General features: G+C 62.3%; 1 protein-coding gene across 1 annotated transcript in view; it reads right to left on the reverse strand.

Moving 5' to 3' along the window:
* The window catches only part of MLLT1 (MLLT1 super elongation complex subunit), a 62,047-nt gene that overhangs the window by 4,075 nt on the left and 39,390 nt on the right, over window positions 1-18,582 (reverse strand). The window contains 6 exon segments of the mRNA XM_039878491.1: window positions 1,811-1,919; window positions 3,546-3,633; window positions 7,156-7,357; window positions 7,359-7,699; window positions 11,311-11,436; window positions 15,263-15,406. Coding sequence (XP_039734425.1) covers window positions 1,811-1,919; window positions 3,546-3,633; window positions 7,156-7,357; window positions 7,359-7,699; window positions 11,311-11,436; window positions 15,263-15,406 — 1,010 coding nt within the window.

Consider the following 18,582-nt stretch of genomic DNA (forward strand, 5'->3'; position numbering starts at 1 on the left):
TGCTGTTGGGGAGGCAAGGGTGAGCGTGGTTACTCAACATCCAAAATCCCCGGCTAGCTCAGGCTGGACAGCCTCCCCTCAGACTCATGCTTCGCTCACGCCCTCTGTGCACGTGAGCTGGTACAGTCCTTGCGATTTTTCCAGAATCTCTTGGAGAAGAGAGGGAGGGATGTAGAGGAAGCGAATTCCTCTCCAGCCCTCTGGGGGGCGGAACAGGCCCACCCTCTGCCCTGCCCCCCTGGGGGCCCCCTTGGGAGAGGCTCTGTCTGGGATCCCCAGTCCCTCATGGACATTTTGGGCTTCATTCAGCGAGGGGGAGCCTGACAACGGTTCCTCCAAATCTGCAATGTGGCAGATCCCGCCTGCCACCTTCCCCTCTGCCTAAAACCATAAAGCCCCACCATAAAGGCAGTGCCGGGAAACGCCAGGGAGCGCTGTGAGGAGCCTGGGTCTCGGGCACCAGTCTTACTCCCCCCGAGATCGAGGCTGTCCGTTTCCCTGGTTAACTTCGCCCACAGTGAGCACTGGGCTCTGGGGCACCTGCTCTCCCCTAAGGCCCCAAGCTCAGGCCTCCAACTTCCCAGCTGTGAATCACTCCAGGGGGAAAGGCAGGCAGCGTCTCCTCGTCACCCAAGCGACATTATCGCAGTGGCCAGACCCAGGCATGGCCTCATCGCCCTGCGCACCCCTGGCTTCCTTCTCTTCCTCAGGTCCACCGGGCAGTAGCCGGGGGCCGTGGCAGACTGTGGGCCCCCTGGGGAGCAGACCAGGATGAGATGGGGCTTGGCCAGCTCATCCCAAGCAGCAGCAGCACCAGCGTCAGGGTCTTTGTGGCCCCTGCCCTGACCATGGACGTGAGGCCGCTGCTGGTGCCCAGGGAACCCCACCTGGCCCACCACGTCTGCCTCTAGCAGGGGACACTCACAGTGCTGCTGCACATTTGGTCCCTGCACCACCGTGGGACCCCCTGGAGAACAGGACCCGTGTCTGTCAGCCCTCCCAGTTCCCTGCTCCTCCCGTCTAGTCGGAGTCCACACTGAATGGTGCCAGCAGGGATGGCTGGGGACCTATTGGGGACCCACTCCTGGGACTTGGGTGGTTCTCCTCGCGCCCCAGCCCACTGGGCCACCGCCTCAGACTGCCCACAGCCAGACCCTCAAGGCGGCAGGGCTCGCCAGCCACCCCGACACAGACTGCCCACGAGCACCGACGGGGCACGCCTCTGCTGGCAGACCGGACCCAGTGACCAGCCTGGTTTAAGGAGCCGCTGAGGCCCAAGGGCCTTGGCTTCCAGGGAGAAGGGGCTGGATCTGGGCCTGACCGGCCACCGACTGGGGTCTACCCTTTCTGCGGGCCTGGGGCCAAGGCTGCCATTTGGAGGCTGAGAACGCACACCTTCCCCGAGTGGGCTTGTTCCAGGGGTCTGGGGTATCCACTGGACAGTTCTCAGGGTCTGTCCTCACCCCATGCCGCACGCATGGGAAAGGGGAAAAAGGTCCCCAGGCTCTAGAGGAGAGGAACCAGCCACACCCCACCTCCGCCTCAGATCAGGGCTAGCCCTTGGCTGCCCCCGCTTCTCCGGTGGTGGCCCCCCCTGCCGGACAGCCCCTCCTTCCAGTGACAGGAGGAAGGATGCCTACGGCCCCTGCACTCTGCCCAGCAGGAGAGACAGCGTGGCCCCGGGCAGAGTGCCCTCCAGCAAGCTCAGCTGCCCCCTTTGTCCTCACCCCGGGGACACCCTGCCCTGGCCCCACCTCCTCCAGGCCCTGCCCATCAGCCAGGCCCGCCGGTTCCCCCGCGGCGCAGGCACCTGGAATCCCTCCCTGCGCTTGTCTTGCCGGCGGCCTCCTCGCCTGATGAAGAGTCGTCCTCGTCCGACTCCTCCGACTGCAGGTCCTCCACCATGGAGCGCAGGGGGCCTGCGGGGCACGAGGGAGCGGGAGAGCGGTCAGGGCTGCGCCTGAGCCCTGCAGCGTCCCCTCTGCACCGAGGGCCACGTGGAGCTTCTTGACGAAACCCCCCAAAACCACCCGCAAACCCGCCTACAAGTCCCTCTGGCCAGGTGGGGCCTGCTGCCTAGCTCCCAGGACTGCCCCCGAGGCCACCCCTAAGGGATCCTCTAGCTTCCCTACATCCCCTACCTTCCTGGCCCTGCTCACAGGCCTCTGGCCCCTGGTCCGAGGCAGGACCACAGGGCCCTTCCATAGCCAAAGCCAAAGGAGCTGAAGTCAGAGCCTCTGCCTAGAGCCAGGCCCAGGCAGCCCTGCCGGGAGGGCGAGCAGCCAGAGCCCAGGCCACAGGATCGCCTGCCCGGCCCGTGCCCCCACCCTGGCCTGCCCAACCCTCAGCACCCCCTCCGCTTCTCCCAGCCCAGTCCTCCCCTTTCTCCAGAGGCGCCCAGTTCCAGTCCCCTACAGACGGCATCTTGGTTTATATTCCTGTTACCAAGGCAACAGAGGGACACAAAGGCCTCAATTACCGTGGTCACATGATCCCACTTCAGCAGGTCCCGCCCCCCCTTTCCCTAAAGATAAGAGCCCCTGGAGAGAGTGTGGGCTTGAGCCCATCCCCCAGGCTCCCTCAGCGACAGCATGTCTGAATCCCAGGTCAGAACCCTCCCGAAACACCCCCCTCCCTCCTCTCTCCCCCTCCCCCGCTGCAGAATGACAGCAGGTGGGCGCCAGCACGCCAAGGCGGAGAGACTGTCATTCAATCCACCAGGAGAAATGCTTCCGGTGTGAGGGTTGGCAGCGGGCTCAGCTGGGCCCTCGCACACCCACACCCTGTAGGCCGGGAGCGCTTGGGCCCACCCTGAGCCTGTGCAAGGCCTCCCCAGGGGGTTCCGGGGCAGCCAAGCGGGCCTCACACCCTCTCGCCACTCCTAGCCCGCACCCCCCTACAGGGAAAAGGCAGAAGGTGCCAGCCAGACGCGCTGTGTGACCCAGGAGCACGTGTGGGGATGGGCGGGGTGCACGGTGGGCAGAGGGACCAGTGCTACCTTCGCCGGGGCGGGGGGAGCTGGCATGGAGGGCATCTGGACGTGGGTGGGGCAAACAGCAGCACCTCATCAGCCAGTGCAGCTCTGGCCCCCGTCACACACGGGGCGCCCTCAGGGCCAGAGAACGGACACTGGAAGGAAGGAACTTCCCACACCTGGCGGGCGCTCAGGTGACCTGCTTCTGCTTTTCCTTTTAGGAGACTCCCTGAGCTCTCACAACTAGGGACGGGGACCTCTGGGGGCCCAGCGTGGGCAAGCAGTCATACGCTGAAGAAACGCCCGGGGTGAGTGCAGCCCAGGCCTGAGCCCCCGCCCGCCCCTTGCCCGGGCCCTGGGTAAGGTGTAGCAACGGCCGTCAGACTCGGGCTTTGCTGAGCCTCAGGTGTGGCGTGAGCTCCCACACGAAAGCCCATCACGCCGGGAAACTGCTCGTGACCCCGGTTCTCTAACCTGCCTGGGACCCCAACGGCCTCCAGGCGGAGTCGGGGTGCTCCCACAGCAACACGCCACAGAAAACTTCCAGTTGCTTTCCTCTGTCATCACCCACCTTGACTGTGGTTCTGAGATGGCTCGAAATCTGAATCCGAACTGGAGTCGGAGCTGGAGCTGGAGCTGGACGGGCTGGACTGGGCAGACTGCACCCCACGGTGGGGTGGGGCAGACGGGGAGAGAAGAGAACAACCTTTCAGTCCAAGCAAAAAGAGTGGACAAGAAATCACCCAGGCAACAGCGACACACAACCGGGTCCCCCCGACACTCACTGAGAAAGTCGCAGAGGCGCCAGGCCCCAAGCACCCCGGCCCAGGCACAGAGGCGGACAGGTGCACACACCTGAGAACCTGTCCCGCCTCCGCCCTGGCCCCAGCACGCCTCGGGCTCCCATTCACAAGGTAATGGCCCTTCTTTTCCCACTGAGAAACTTCGACAAATTTCTAGAAGTTCCAGGAGGAACTCGGATCACATCGGTCCCCGTGCGCCTGGGCGGCACGCCCGTCTGTGGGGGAAGAGCTGGCAGGGACCATGGCACCACAGGGACAGGAGGGGGGCAGGGACCCGGATTCTCACTCTGCCCTCATTTCCCCACTGCCTGTCCCAGGGCTAAACGACAAAAAGCCGTGTTCCTGCCTGTGCTGCCATCGCCCAGCCGGTGCCCTGCGGTAGCGAGTGTGTGTGTGCATGCGACAAGCAGCTGAGTACACTGTGGCCTCCAGCCTGGTCCACTGTACCCACAGCAGGTCACAACCTCCCTCTTCCTGAAGCTGCCCACCCCGACTCGGCCACCAGGGGGCAGTAAAAGGCCAAACTAGGCCATTAGGATACGAGTGAGATGATAAGGGGGCGGAGCTATCACACCTCCCAGGGTGAACAGGGACTGGTCATTCCAGAGCCCTACTCGGAGAAGGGGCTTCCGGCCTTGCCAAACAGAGCACGGAGCCAGAACGGGCCTGCGTTCCTGCCAACGGGCCGCCCCGGAAGGCGTGTGTGGCCGAGCTGGCTGCGGGCCTGCACGGGCTCGCAAGGGCAGAGCAGCCAAGAAAGTCTGCCCTGGCTCAGTACGCCCACACCCAGGAGGCTGCCTCCGCCCTCTTGCCTCAGGGGACCGTCTGAAAGCTGAGCACCTGAGCGCTTGGGACCAAACGCCTCTGGCCATCTCCCGTTGTCAAGAGGAGGGAGGGGGCCGGGAGACAGGAGAGGCACCCGGCAGCATCTGCCTGGTCCTGGCGAGGCCACATGCGAGGAGACCCCCGGGGGCCCCTCCCCCTCCAGATGTCCACGGGCCGAGGCAGCCCCAGCCCGCAGGGCTGGAGCCCAGAGAGCGACCAGGCCGCCTGGGGCAGAACACTCACCACCTGAGGAGTTAAGGGGCCTCTTCTCCAGGGTTCACCATGGCCTAAGCCACTTGCTCCAGGGCCTCCCAACAGGCTCCTGCTGACGCCACCCACTCACACACCTGAGGGCTGGTGTGTGCCCCGGGGAACCCTCCTCCAGAAACCTGGCCTAGATTGCCACCAGCCCCTGTCCACTGTGGGGGCACCACAAAGATGAGCAACCTCCAAGCCCCAACGACGGGCCTGGAACCACGCAACCCTCTTGCACACAGACTTGAGTTCTTACCCCAGCTCCGAAGTCCAGGATGTGACCCTGGCTGTCCCACCAACTGACCAAGGCCGTTCTCAGTTTCCAGCCTTGGTTTCCCCATCTGTAAAAGCCGGCCTGCAGCCTCTGCTCTGTGTTTGGGCGTGGCCGCCACCAGCACACGGAGGCTGGTGCCCACCGTGCCTCTGACATCTACAACAGGGAATCTGAACCGGTGGCGTGAGTAGCAGGGTCCGTGAAACTGATACAAAACAGTGGGGCCGGGCTGTTTTGTAGAGCCGGTCCGGGGTGGTGGCCACCCAGTGTGCAGGCAGCAAGCTACGAAATGCCAGGCTGAGAGGCCGCTCCAGCCCCGCCCTGTGCCCGTGTGCGGTGGCGGTGGCAGTCAGACGCATCTCAGACGCACTTGCCCCCCTCTCCTACACAGACCCAAGGGGCGGACACGGTCTCCGCCCAAGAACAAAGGTCCGAAGGCTCACGAGGAGCCACTGCAAGCGCTGCCACGTTATCCAGCGGAGGGCAGAAGAGGGGCCCGCCATGCTCCCAGCGCTCCTGGGCCAGGGAGACCAGAGAGAAGCAGCCGGAGGAGCTGCGGGCTCAGCCCAGGGACCCAGATGAGGCACTGCCAGCCACCTCTCAGCCAAGTGGGAGGTGACCCAAGTCCTATGCAGCAGTCCCGGCTTTCCAGATGTGGCACCCCATGCGGCCTCCAGGCTGGGACGGCCCGAGACGGTCAGAGAAGCCAGGGACCTGGCTCTGGAAGACTGTCTCACCTCCCCCACCTCACCGAAATCCCAAGGCCGGGAAACGTCACTTAGTAACTGTCCCACAACCCTGGAGAGCCCTGGCGTCCTGTTGGTGGCCCAGGTCTCATCCCTGCACGAACCTCAAGTGGCTAAGTCTCATCATTCACAAGTCTCAGGGCTGAGACTCGAGGCGCAGCCGAGAGAAATCCCCGAGGCTTCCACGAGAAACCCCAGCGCCAGGTCCAAGGTGCCCGGCCGCAAATGCCACACATCCAGCCCCTCCAAGCAGCAGCACCTCGGGGAGGCTTCCCAGGTGCTCACGGGGATCCCAGCCGGGTGTGATCCCAACTTCGCTTCCCAATGTAGGTCACCGGCCCTGGGTGCGGAAAGGCCTTGCCCGGAAGCATCTAGGGTGGAAAGGGGGCGAAGGCACCTGTCCAAGCTCTGGGGGCCAAGCGGACAGAGGAAGCAGGCGACAGGTTGGGCTCTGTTCAGCACCCAAAGAACCTGCAGCGGCCAAGGAGGCTACTGAGACGGGCCCGGACGGCCGGGAGGCTGTCAGCGCCCCGCCCCTTAGGTTCCCTGGCGAACAGGGTCTCCTGGCCATGTGAAGTGCCAGGCGCGGAGCATCGCCCGCCTTGTGTGTCTCCTTAGTCCAGCGGGTGCCCTATTACCTGTGCGCCGAATCGTTACCCCTAGTGCTGTCGCCTCCAATGGGGTACCCCTGGAAGCCACACACTCGTGACGTCAGCACCGCTGACATAAAACAGCTCTGGCTTCAAGAACCACTTCCAAAGCCCCAGCAGAGCCCTGGGCAGCACCACTGGTGGCAATGCTTCCGCCTTTGAGAGCGAATGAAGATCTGGAAACAGCAAAAGGCCATGGAGCACCGGGCCAGGCGCTGCTGCAGCTGAGGGGGTCACTCGCTCACTCACCCAGCCCTCCGTCCATCCAGACGCCAAACAGCACTCACAGAGGACACCGCCTCAGAGAGGCCCCAGGGAGGTCTGGACCCCCAGTCAGCTACCCGGCTACTGGCTCCTTTGTGGCTCACGGCTGCCCTTCCCGAGGCACCGGCTCCTCACAGCCCGCAGCCCGCACGAGGCGGGCTTTCCCAGGCCCACAGGCAGGGAGCCTGCGCTAGCCACGAGCGCGGGTGCGCCCAAGCTGCAGGAGCGAGCAGGAGCCCTGGGTCCAGACCCCAGCCTCCCCGGGGCCTGACCTCAGGGCCAACGAGGCTTCCCATGGCTCAGCGCTGAGAGAGATAACAAGGACGGGGTGACGGGGGACGGGATGACGGGCGGGACAGGCCACCTCTGTCTTAAAGGAGGCTTCATCCTCTGAGTTGGACTCCTCCACCTCCGGGGGCTTTTTGACCTCTCGGGGCTCGCTCTCAGCCTTGACCTTCTCCCCTTTGGTGCTGCCCTTGTCCTTGACCGGCTTTTTGTCCGAGAAGGAAGACGAGGTGCTGGGGCGAGGTGCCGGGGGCCTCCTGGACCCCTTGGAGCTGCTCTTTCTGCTTTTTGGCACTGGGCTTGGGTGCATGGCCGGGCCGCTTGCTGGAAGACTTGGAAGGGGGCGGTGGGGGGGGCCCGCCCTTGGGGGACAGGCTCTCCAGTTTGGTCTCCTTCAAGGCCATCTTGGGCTCCTTAAACGCGGCCTTGGGTGGCGGGGCCTTCTCCTCCTTGGGTGGCCGGCCCTCGCCCAGCTTCCGTGCAGCGTCCTTGGCGCCTCGGGCCTGCTCCCGCTCCGGCTCCTTGGAGGGGCCCTTGCCCTCGGAGTCCTTGCGTGGCCGCTCCCGGTGCTCCTTGGCCGTCTTGTGGGCCTTGCAGGCTTTGCCGCTCTCTCTGCTGGCGTCCTGACATGCCGGGCGGGAAGGAAGAAAGACAGTCAAATGGCATCTCGGGGTCGCCCTGCTCCTCCTCCCCCGACCCCTACAAAGTATAATCCACCTGATTCAGACTCAGCTAGAGAAAATCTTCCAAAAAGCGAAAAAGTAAGGCAGCAGGTGAGAGTTTTAAATGGAGCTGTGCCTTTAAACTACTAGGAAGTGTCAGCAGGTCGCAGGCGGCTGCAGGCTAAGACTCCCCTCTGAATTGAACTGACATTCCCTGAGGGATTCAAGAAGAGCACACGGTGAGTCAGACAGAGAAAGGCAGCCACACGACCCACTCCCCTCCGACACGCCTTGCAGCTTCCCGCCGGGGGGCACTAGCAGGTGGGCCCCTCTCCTGTCCCCACCACAGAGTCTGTGTGCCTCCTGCCTGGTCACCCCGACCCCGCCTGGACCCAGCGCACAGCCAGGCACAGGGCTCTTTGGTCCCCTGAGTGCCTGCCAGCAACCCCGAGGCCCTGGGATCAAAGCTGGCCAGGCGGGCGGCTTTCTTATAATGCGGATGGTTCTTGAGAAATCCAGATGGCTGAGGGTGGGTCGCCAGGTCACAGAGCTCCAGCTAGGGACAGGCGGAGAGCGGCCCTGCTCCGGACTTCTGGGAAGGCCAGGCCAGGTGACTCCAACCCTGTGTGCCTGTGCTTCCTCTGAACCAGGGCAAGGCCACCTACCTCACTGGGACAGTGTGGGCCGTGGCCGACACCGAGCACTCAGATCAAGGGGCCGGGGCCACCCCCACAGAGTCAGCATAGCCTGCGGGTGGGTGCCCCACCAGACGCCTTGTTTGCCTCCTCCTTTCAACACTCCTTTGCGACCCTGCACGTCCAGGGGTGCTGGACCAGTGCCCGCTGCTGCTGGCTGCCTAGGGCTCCGCTGTCACTCAGCCAGCCAGGCGCATGGCTGGGCCCAGAGGCTCACCAGATCAAAGCCCGCCAGGACACCAACAGCAGCCAGACTCCAAGGGTGGCCCACAGTATCTGAGGGAGCCATACTTTGCCAGCTCACACTGAGTGCCAACGGGATGGACGAGCCAGCTAAACGCCCTGCAGAGAGGCCTATGCTTCCTGTTCTCCCAGCCCCAGTGAGGGCCCAATGACAGAGCTCGCCCAATAAAGAGTCACAGGGACAGAGAGCCCAGTCTCAACCACCTCGGAGCAGCTCTGTCACCATCTTCTTGCAAATCCACAACCTACATCAGTGCCAAAGATTTGGGGACAGCCCCGGTGGTCATGGCTCCTAACACCTCTCTGGAGAAATGTCAGCCCCTGTGCCCAGCCCTGGCTCTTCCATCACCAGGCCTGTGGGAGGGGGCCCTCGCAAAAGCCCCCAGCTGACCATTTAGAGGGGCGCATCCCTTGGGGCTGGTGCATCGAACGGGGCCAGTCCCTGGGGACTCCGCTCCCCAGCCAGCTGCTCCTCCACAGAGAGAGACAGGAAGCAGAGATCCCACGTGCAATTCCAGCCTCTTCTCGCAGAGTCCACGCACCCGCCTGGGCTGCAGGAGCTGGTCCCAGCCTCAGGAAGTGGGGCGACAGCACACCTGACAGGCACATCCACCAAAGGCCACAGCTTCTGAGCAGCAGCCCTTCCCCCCGGGACTCTGCACAGGCCCAAGGCTGCGGTGCTCTGAAATCGCACACTGAGATCTGAGTGTCAGGCAGATGTTCCCGACCCCTCGCAGAAACATTTCCAGAGCGAAAATTTCAATGACGCGAAAAGTCATCCAAGACAACTGGCTGACGTCAGACTGGGAGAAGCTACAGAGACGCAAGTCCAGGGGCACTGCAGGGCAGGGCCAAAGGGAACACCGTCCTCACAGCAGGCCACGCAGGGCTCCGCTCCCCTTCCAGGATGCCGGCTCCTGCCTGCCACGCTACCTCCGAGGAGCCTGCAGTGGCAAGTCCACTAGGGGCCGATCCCGCTATGGCGACAGCAGCCAGACTCCCCAGGGCCCCTGGGCTGGGGACCCTGCTCAACCTGACCCTCTCTGCCTGGAGTCTGTGGCCGGGCAACCCGACTTCGGGTCCCGGCAGTGGAGAACTAATCTTGGGGGACAGCCAGTGCCCACAGGAAGGTCCCCAGCTGGAGGAAGAGGCTGGTGCACGGCCCTGCCCGCCAACAAGAGCAGAATGAGGCCGACGGCTCGGAAGCCAGAACTGCACAGCAGGCAAAGCGGTTCCAGGGAAGCCACCAGCGGAGAAGAACCAGCCCTGTGCTGTCTGAGAAACCTGTGCAGGTGCCTCCTGCACCATGCCACCCAGCTGGCTGCAGACAGATCCTGGAACGGGAGGGGCAGAGATCAAGGACGCCGAGCCTGGCGGATGTGCCCGTCTGGCTGGGGGCTCCCGGGGGCCGCCAAGGAACTCTGCTGAGAAATGCCAGCGTCCTCACTACCTGGGAGGGCATCTCTTCATGGGCTTTTAGGTGACTTGCAAGTAACACACAGAAGAAATGAAAATTCCTACCCTTCCTATTTTGCAACGACTTCCGGAAAACTGTGAGTGGCGGAGAGAGAAGCTGCCAAGATCTCTAGCAAGGATCCCTCTTCCACGTGACCTCCGTCGGCTCAGGAGGACGGGCCCAGGAGGCCGGTGTGGGGAAGACCCCAGAGCTGCGTTCCGTGCTCGAGACTGGCCTCATGCGTCTTGAGGGCTTTATCAGACGAATCTGAGGACTTCAGAGACTGACCGGCCTTGCGGAAAGCGCCAGAAAGACCCTGCCTGGGAGACGTGGTGCTCCGCCAGCACCGCTGCTGAGTAAGGCTATGCCCCAGGCTCACGACACCCCGCAGTGAGTGAAGCAAGAAGAACGCAAAGACGAGAAGTGCATAAACTTGTGGGGTCGGCGACGCGAGACCAAGCAGCGGCCCCAGGACAGAGCTGTGTGGGCGGTGGCCGGGTACGGGACGCACGCTCAGAGTCGATGTGCACATCGTGACACCGGCGAAGGGCGCTGGCAGCCACTCCGGGACGGCTCAGAGAGTCGTCTCACGAAGCGGGGGGAGTGCCACCCGCCTGCGGGGGCCGAGCGAAGACAAGGACACGTTTCTTCTCAGGGGAGTCGGCCCGCTTGCTCACACGGTCCCGCCTGCCCCCACAGAAGCCGTCTCTGCCGAGAGCCGCTGCGGCAGAAAGAAGTGCGCCTGGAACAGCCCAGGGAAGACGCACCCAGCCCTGGCAACCGGGCATCCCGGCTGAGTGCAGGAGGCCTGACGGGGTGGGCGTGGTGGCCGCAATGGACACACTCTGTCCATGGCCCCCCAAACTCACGAGACTGCCTCGGGGCTCTGTCTGAGGGACTCGGCAGAGTGGGGAGGTTGGGGCAGGTGCTCTGGCCTCAAGAGGAACAGGGACAAGAGCCTGCGATCGCCAGGATGTCCTGTGTAATCCAGGAGGAGCCGACGCTTCTGACTAAGTGGCAGAGAGCAGCCGGGGGAGCACGGAGAGCTCCAAGAGCAAGATGCCGAGGGGAAGAGTCTGGGGAAGGAAGGCTCAGCCCTGCAGAGGGGGCGCCCTGAGCCCAGGACCCTCCGCTGGGCCCCGGTGCTCCCACGAGACTGGGCCTTCCACCTCACTAACCTTGGAGCCGTGGGACGGTTTGGTCTTCTTGGGGTCAGAGAAGGCAGAGAGTGGAATTGTGGGTAACATGGGGTAGTCAGGACTGGGCCTGGACACCGTTTCTGCTCCTTCGGGCATTACCATCACCTAGTGATAAAGAAGAGACAGACGTTATCAACGAGCAAGGAGGCAGGATGGACATCCGGTGGGCAAGAGGATTCGGCTTGTGGGACTGTGGCTGGAGGTGTCAGGGCGTCCTTCTGGGGGAGCAGGCCAGGGAGAGCCTGGGTGCTGAGTGCTCGGAGCAAAGCAGGCTCACAGCAAGAGCAAAGAGAAGCAGGGTCCCAGGATGGCTGGGCCCGGGTGCGGCCGGCGTGACCTCGGGGAAGAGAGCGCTGGGCCACGAAGACCGGCAGAGTGTGCAAGAGGCACGAGGAGGCAGCTGCGGCCAAGGCCGACCTGAGCGCTGCGGTTGAGAAAGACCAGAAGCACGAAGGTGAGAAGCCAGGCAGACCCCGCACCGGCAGGCGCGTGGCGGAGGAAACAGCTTCTGCGGGACGTGAGTGTGCGCGGCTTCGCCGGGTCCCATGTCTCCTGAAGAACCAGCCCTCTTCCACCGCCAGGTGGCTGAGGCTGACTGAAACGGAGCGAGCGGGGAGGCCGAGGCAAGGGGGAGCCGCATGGAGGCTGGCCCAGCTCTCTGCAAAAGCCACCTGGCTGGAGCCTGCGGGGTGGGGAGTGCGCTCTGCCTTCATTAACTACGAGGCAGGGCCTGGGCTCCTGCCAGGAGCTGCTCCTGAAAACACCCGCCCAGGTCCAGCGAGGCTCCTGTGGTACCTGCTGGAGGGAGAGAAGACTCAGGAGCAAGTCTGCCGAAGACCCGCACTGGAAGTTCACACTGATGGCGGTCAGCCACTCAGAAGGAACCTTCCAGATGGCGACGAGATAGAACAAAAGAAGAAAGCGCACGTAAAAGCAAAATGCGAGAAAAAGACCTTTAGCTGGTAGGACACACACCATTAACGACCTCAGGCACCTGAGACGCCTTGACGAGCCCAACCTCTCATCTGAGGTGGCTGATGTCACGGTCATGGTCACGGGACTCCGAGCTGAAAGCAGGGCACTGGAGCCCTTCGCGCCACGCCCCAACCCCGACTCCGGGCAGCGAAGCCGGAGGCCGAGCCGCTCGCCAGCTTGTCCAACCACAACGCTCGTAAGCACGGCTGCCAGAACGCGGCAGACCCTGGCCGGCGCGGCCCGGACCGCGAGGTCTCAGGACATCGCCAGGCTCGAAGGCCAGCAAGACACACGCGGCGCTGGAGAAGCGACCGACAGCCAAGGCAGGAGCGGACAGCTGCGGTCTCCCGGGACGCCGGAGCCCGTCACTCATCTCCTTCCGCCTTCCCTCACGTCTCTCTTCTCTCCTTCACAGGAAGGTCCTAGCCTGACGCCGTTTCGGGACAGTGCAGCGCGCGCCCTGCGTCTGCCCCGCTTCTCCCTAGCGGCCCTTTAAGAAACGGTGAAGTGAATGAATGGACCCGCTTCCACCTCCGCCCCGGGCTCGACAAGGACACGTCTCACCCAAGGGAAATGCAGACCCTCAGCTGCTGAGGAGGCCGAGGACGAGGACGAGGACGAGGCACTGTGCTGAGGGGAGAAGCAGCCGACTGTCCCGAGGCTGGCCTCTGACCGTCTACAAAAACGGCCAAGCCACTCTGGCCGCCTCTGGGTTAGTGCCTGATGCTCACACGGGGAATCACAGGACCCCACGCCCACCAGTGACGCGCAGCACGGGGCGCCGTTCCCCCGACGCGTGGACGCTGTGCTCCTCCACCACCAGGTGCCGATGGCAGCCCCCCTGGGGACACTCAGAGCTCCAGACCGGCTAACACAAGGACCACAACTCAGGCCTCAAGTGCCACTATCGCATGAAGCAGCGGTCCCCAGCCTTCTAGGCACCAGGGACCGGTGCTCCTATGAGAACCTAACGCCTGATGAGCGGAGGCGGAGCGGAGGCGGTGATGCCAGCGCTGGGGAGCGGCTGCTTCGCTCGCTGGCCCGCCGCTCATCTCCTGCTGTGCGGCCCACTTCCCAGGCCACGGACTGGCACCGGTCCACGGCCCGGGGATTGCGGACCCCAGTCGTGAAGGTCCTAGGCTGCTCCTAAGACCAGAGAGCACTGCCGTGCCATCAGGTAGGACAAGCCCCAGAAGCCCATGGTTCCAGAGGCCAAGAAAGTTCCTGTGGTTGTCCCGGCAGCCTCCCGCCCGCCCCCTGACCAGCTCTCTCTCTGAGAAGCCGTCACCAAAGGTGCAAAGTGCCTGGCAGAGAGCGACGGGTCGCAGCCCGCGGGCCTCGTTCTCCCTTCCGCCCTCCCGGGCTGTGACGCGGACCTGCCCTCCCAGCCTCTCTGGCTCGCCCCTCATGCCACCTCGTCCTCCCCCGCCCCTCCGGCTTTGCATGTTTAGATGATGCACACTGAGCCTCCATCTCTTCAGAGCGAAGAAAACCCCTGACACAGAGAGCGGAGGGGCACGGTCCCTGGTCCTGGGGCTCTGAGCGGCCGGGGAATGCTGACTGGACATCTGTCCCCAGAGCTGTGACTGTGGAGACCGGGCGACCCCAGGCCAGGGGAAACGTGTGGAAGGGAAGCGGCAGGGGCAGAGTGGGGCAGGGCCGTGGAGGCTGACACGCCCCCTGCGTCCTCGGCCCGTCCCGCAAGGGGCGAACGTGAGGACCGGCTGCGTCGGTCCGTCCGCCCCGCCGCCCTGCCGCGTAGGGGTCTGAATCCCAGACTCGCCCTCCACTGGGACAGAGCGGAGCTTATGCAACCGCTCTGCAGGGAACACGTCACTGCGGAGCTTTAGAAACGTCTGTTAAAGACCCAACTAAATTAAATGAAGAGAAAAAGACTGCTCCCCAGGCCCAAAGAAGCTCAATCCAAACTCCCTGTGCTCACTGGGAAGGGGGGCCTGACACACACACACACACACACACTCTCACTCAAACATGCTCACAGTCTCACACTCACACACACGCTCACACTCATTCACATACACTCACACACACCAAGTCTCACTCACACAAACGTGCTCACACACCCACACATTCTCTCTCTCTTCACCAACCCCCAATGACCCTGACAGAATCCTCCATCAGAGGCACCTCTGGCAGCTAGACAAATGCTCAGTGACTTTGGGTCACCAACAAGTGGCTCTGAGATGTCTCATGTGCTTAGCCTGCACCTCTCTTGACACACACAGTCCAGCCTGCAGCCAAGTGCCCCGCCTCCTCCATAATCAACCATCCATTTGCACCAAGCTCCCCAACCCCAGTCTCCCTGAGTCCTGACACATGCTCCTGGCACTCTGCCACCACAGCAGGATCACCAGCCACACGACTCACCTCAGAGACCTAGGTTCTGAGAGCTGGCACCTTCACCTAGCCTCACGAGGACAAAGCTGCCAGGTGGCGTGCATCATTAGGGAACCCCACAGAGAGCGGCTGCTGTTTCCCCAGATGACGCGGTCCCAGGGTGGCCTTGCCAATCCGGTTGGGAGCGGGCCCCAGAGCCTTGCCACGCTGACAGAGTGGCCTCACGCCTATCCTTCTCCCCACCCTCCTTCTGGAGGAAGGTGCTAATTAACCAAAGCCGACCAGGAAGCTAAGAAGCTACGGGGATAACTAGTGGCTAGTCATTCCCGGCTGACAAAGCCCCAGCACAGACTCGGGATACCTGGGACTTCGCCAGCGCTGCCAGGGGCTACCTGTGCAACCTGGCCCTCTGGGTACCTGGTGTGTCCACCCATGCACTAGAGGGATGCACCCTGGAGGGAGATCCCCAGGCGCCCCAGCACCAAGGCTCCCAGTTCGGGAGCAGAGATAAAAGTCTACGGAAGCCACGACAGAGCAGCTGAGCCCGTCGGCGCGCGGACGGGCGGGGGCGGGGCCCGCCCGCTCGGGGCACACTCACCCCGCCAGCCATGAGGAGCTTGTACCGGAACTCGATGGTGGGGTTGTTGAAGGTGAGCTTCTCGCAGCGCAGGTGGTTTACGGGCGGGTTGCCCTCCAGGTTCAGGAACAGGTCATAGGTGAAGCAAACTTTCCTCGGCTCCTCCTTAAACAAAGAACACGAGGAAGTCCGTTTCAGGGGGCGGATGGGAGGCTGCCGGGACAGTCACGGGACAGAGGTGGCCGTGCGCTCCCCACGGCCGGCTGCTGCCCTCTATCTCCTTCGCTTGGCCTCCACTCCTCCCCCGCTCAGACCCCTGTCTACGCCTCTCTCCGTGCGCCTCCTTCTCGTCCATCTGATTATGTGAAATGAATTAACTTGCTATTTGCAGAAAACGTGGCAAAGCAGGCTCCGCGACAGAAACAGAGGCCACAGAGAGAAACAGAGGCCACAGGTCGTTAAGAATAATGGTAAATGGTAACATTTTTGCTGACGGGATGGAGAGCCTTGTGCACACGTTCCCCTGCGAAACCCCACACCACCTGCCAACAAATGGAGGGACCAAGGCTCGAAGATGCAGCACTGCTAAGTGACAGTGCTGAGACCTGACCGCAGGCTCCGAGACCCCCGATCCTCGAGCCTCCTTCCCCAGCCCCTTCCTAGAAGGGAAATTTCTCCAAAGATACACGAACGGCCAATAAACACACAGAACGACGGTCGACATCATTAATCATTATGAAAATACAAATCGAAACCAGGAGACACCACCTTACACCCACTAGGATGGCAATTAATAAAAAAAGCTGAAAATAACAAGTGTGGGCAAGGATGCAGAGAAACTGGAACCCTTGTGTACGGCCAGCAGGAATGGAAAATGGTGCAGTCGCTTTGGAAAAATGTCGACGAGTTCCTCAAAATGTTGAAATAGAATATCTGTGTGACCCATGTAGCTCCTAGATACACACCCAAAAGAAAAGGAAACACAGTCACACAGAAACTTGTATGTCTACGTCCGCGGCAGCGTGAGTCACAGTAGGCACAAGGGGCAACAATCCAAGTGTCCATCAGCAAAGGACTGAATGAACGTGATGTGGCCCGTCCACACACTGGAGCGGCGCTCAGCCTTAAAAGCAGCGAGGCGCTGACACTCACTACGACGTGGGTGGACCCTGAACACATGACATTCAGCGAGAAGCGGGGCACTGGAGGCCACACAGCGTGTGACCCCATTCACGTGAAACGTCCAGGCACGTCCACACAGGCAGGAAGTGGGTTCGTGAGCATCAGGGACTGGGGAGGGGGAAATGGAAGCTGACTGCTAACGGGCACGGGGCTTCTTTCTGGGGTGATGAAAACGTTCTGGAATTTAAATCTGTGATGATGGCACAATGCTGAATGTACTAGAACCCCCCGAATCTGTGTGCTTTCAAAGGGTGAATTTTCTGGAATGTGAATTACACCCCCATTTCAAAAAGTGCTCTCCACTGGGAGAGAAAAAACGAGCAGCACAGGAGCCAGTGAAGGTTTCTCAACGGTCCGAAGGAGGCCTCACAACAGGTCCTCCCGGAAGTGGCCGCACCTCCTCTCCACCCCAGCCTCCTGCAAGCTCACAGTCCCAGGGAGAGAGGGGGCAAAGGGGGGGCGCGGCAGCCTGGCCACGCGCCTCGGCCCCCCAGCAAGGCCCTCTGGTTTGCAGGAGTAACGCCAGGCTTTGTGAACCCTGGTGAACAGGCGACGCCTGAGTGGGAGCCAGCTGGCCGCGTGCCCACTTCTAAACGAGGAGGACAGGGGTGGGGTCCGGCGGTCCGTGTGGATGGCCCTGTCCCCACTTTCGGACATGCCTGCCACCTGTAAAAGCCGAAGACTCTGCCTTCTGGGAGCCCCAGGTCTGGTGAGAAGACAAGCAAGCAGTCCTTCTCGGGCCACTGCCGGCTTCCAAGGCGGCACCGGCCTCGCCCCTCCCCGCTGCCCCTGGTCTCAGGCAGCGAGGGTGTCTCACTCGGCCCGTCCGTCTAAACCAGACACGGAGACGTCCCCTGGCAGAGGCGGGGTGCTGAGATGCAAAGGCATAGGGTAGCTACGCCCAGGGAGGGCTTTCCTTCCCAAATCAAACACAAACGTGCGGAGAGAAAGCCTCAGCACCTCTCTTCCTGCTTATCCGTGTGATGTGACGCTTCGCAGGGCACTGTCAACCACAGAAAGGCCGTGGAGGAAGCCAGGAGAGTCCCAGGAGGCAGCCACTGCCCTGAGGCCTTTAGCTGCTTCCCAGTCCTGTCAAGGGAAGGACGCCCTGTAGTGAGCCACTGTAATGCCCGTAAACATGGCCAGTGTCCCTCCTCCCTGCCCAAACTGCCCCATGACTGCCCTTAATGAGGCATTTGTCACAGGGCGTGTCTCTCCACCAGACTGGGAAGCCCTTGGAGGCAGGGGCTCTGGGGACCCCTGTCCTGTACCCTCCAGGTGCTGGCACATGGGAGGCACTCCATATTTACCAAAAAAATGAAATCAGAGGATGGAGAAGAGAAGAGCCTGAGCCCACAGCAGGGGCGGGGAAGGGGTCAGAAGGCCCTGGACGCTGTGACAGGCTAGGAGAATGAATGGCTGTGAGTCGGTCAAGTCAAGAAGTGTCAGGGGGACAGGGAGAAGTGCGTTCCCATGGGAGCCCCGAGGGCCCGCGTGGCAGCAGCTGGGGATGGGCCAGAGAGCGGTGGCAGCAGCGACTCAGAGAGAAAGGCCGTGGGCCCTGGGAGGGCGAACTGCGTCCTGGGCAGAGGGACTTAGGCTCAGAAGAGCAAAGCCAGACCCGTGTCCTCCGCCTGCAAGATGCGGAGACTGCTGTGGGGTCTGAAACTGGCACGTAAAGGAGAGGGAAGACCAAGCGCCGGGGCTGCCTTTCCGGGGGTAACCACACAGGAGGCGACAGGCGAAAGGCACACGTGGAGAAGGGATGACGGCATCACTGTTCGGTGACTCCTCAAAGCCATCGAGGCGCTGCCCATCAACAGCTGCCTATTTCACAACCACACACCACCAGATGGGACCCCCTGCCACCTTCCTAGGCAGATCTCACCTCCAGATTCAAGTTCAAGTTGACAGGGAATACACAAACCAGAAGACTGTGCTAAATTAATACCACAGGGACAGAAGCAGCAAAAAGCCAGATGGTACCAAACTCTACAGGACAAATGACCCAGTTTCTTCAACAAATGGCAAAGAGGGAGACTCTATAGATGAAAAGGGATTTAAGAGACAAACCCATGAATCACAATGTGTGGATCTTACCTAGACCCTGATTCGAACAGAAAAAAAAAAAAAGAAACCCTGGGTATTAAGTAATTATT

This window comes from Pteropus medius, unplaced genomic scaffold, assembly GCF_902729225.1.
Source record: "Pteropus medius unplaced genomic scaffold, Ma_sr-lr_union100, whole genome shotgun sequence".
Taxonomy (NCBI): domain Eukaryota; kingdom Metazoa; phylum Chordata; class Mammalia; order Chiroptera; family Pteropodidae; genus Pteropus; species Pteropus medius.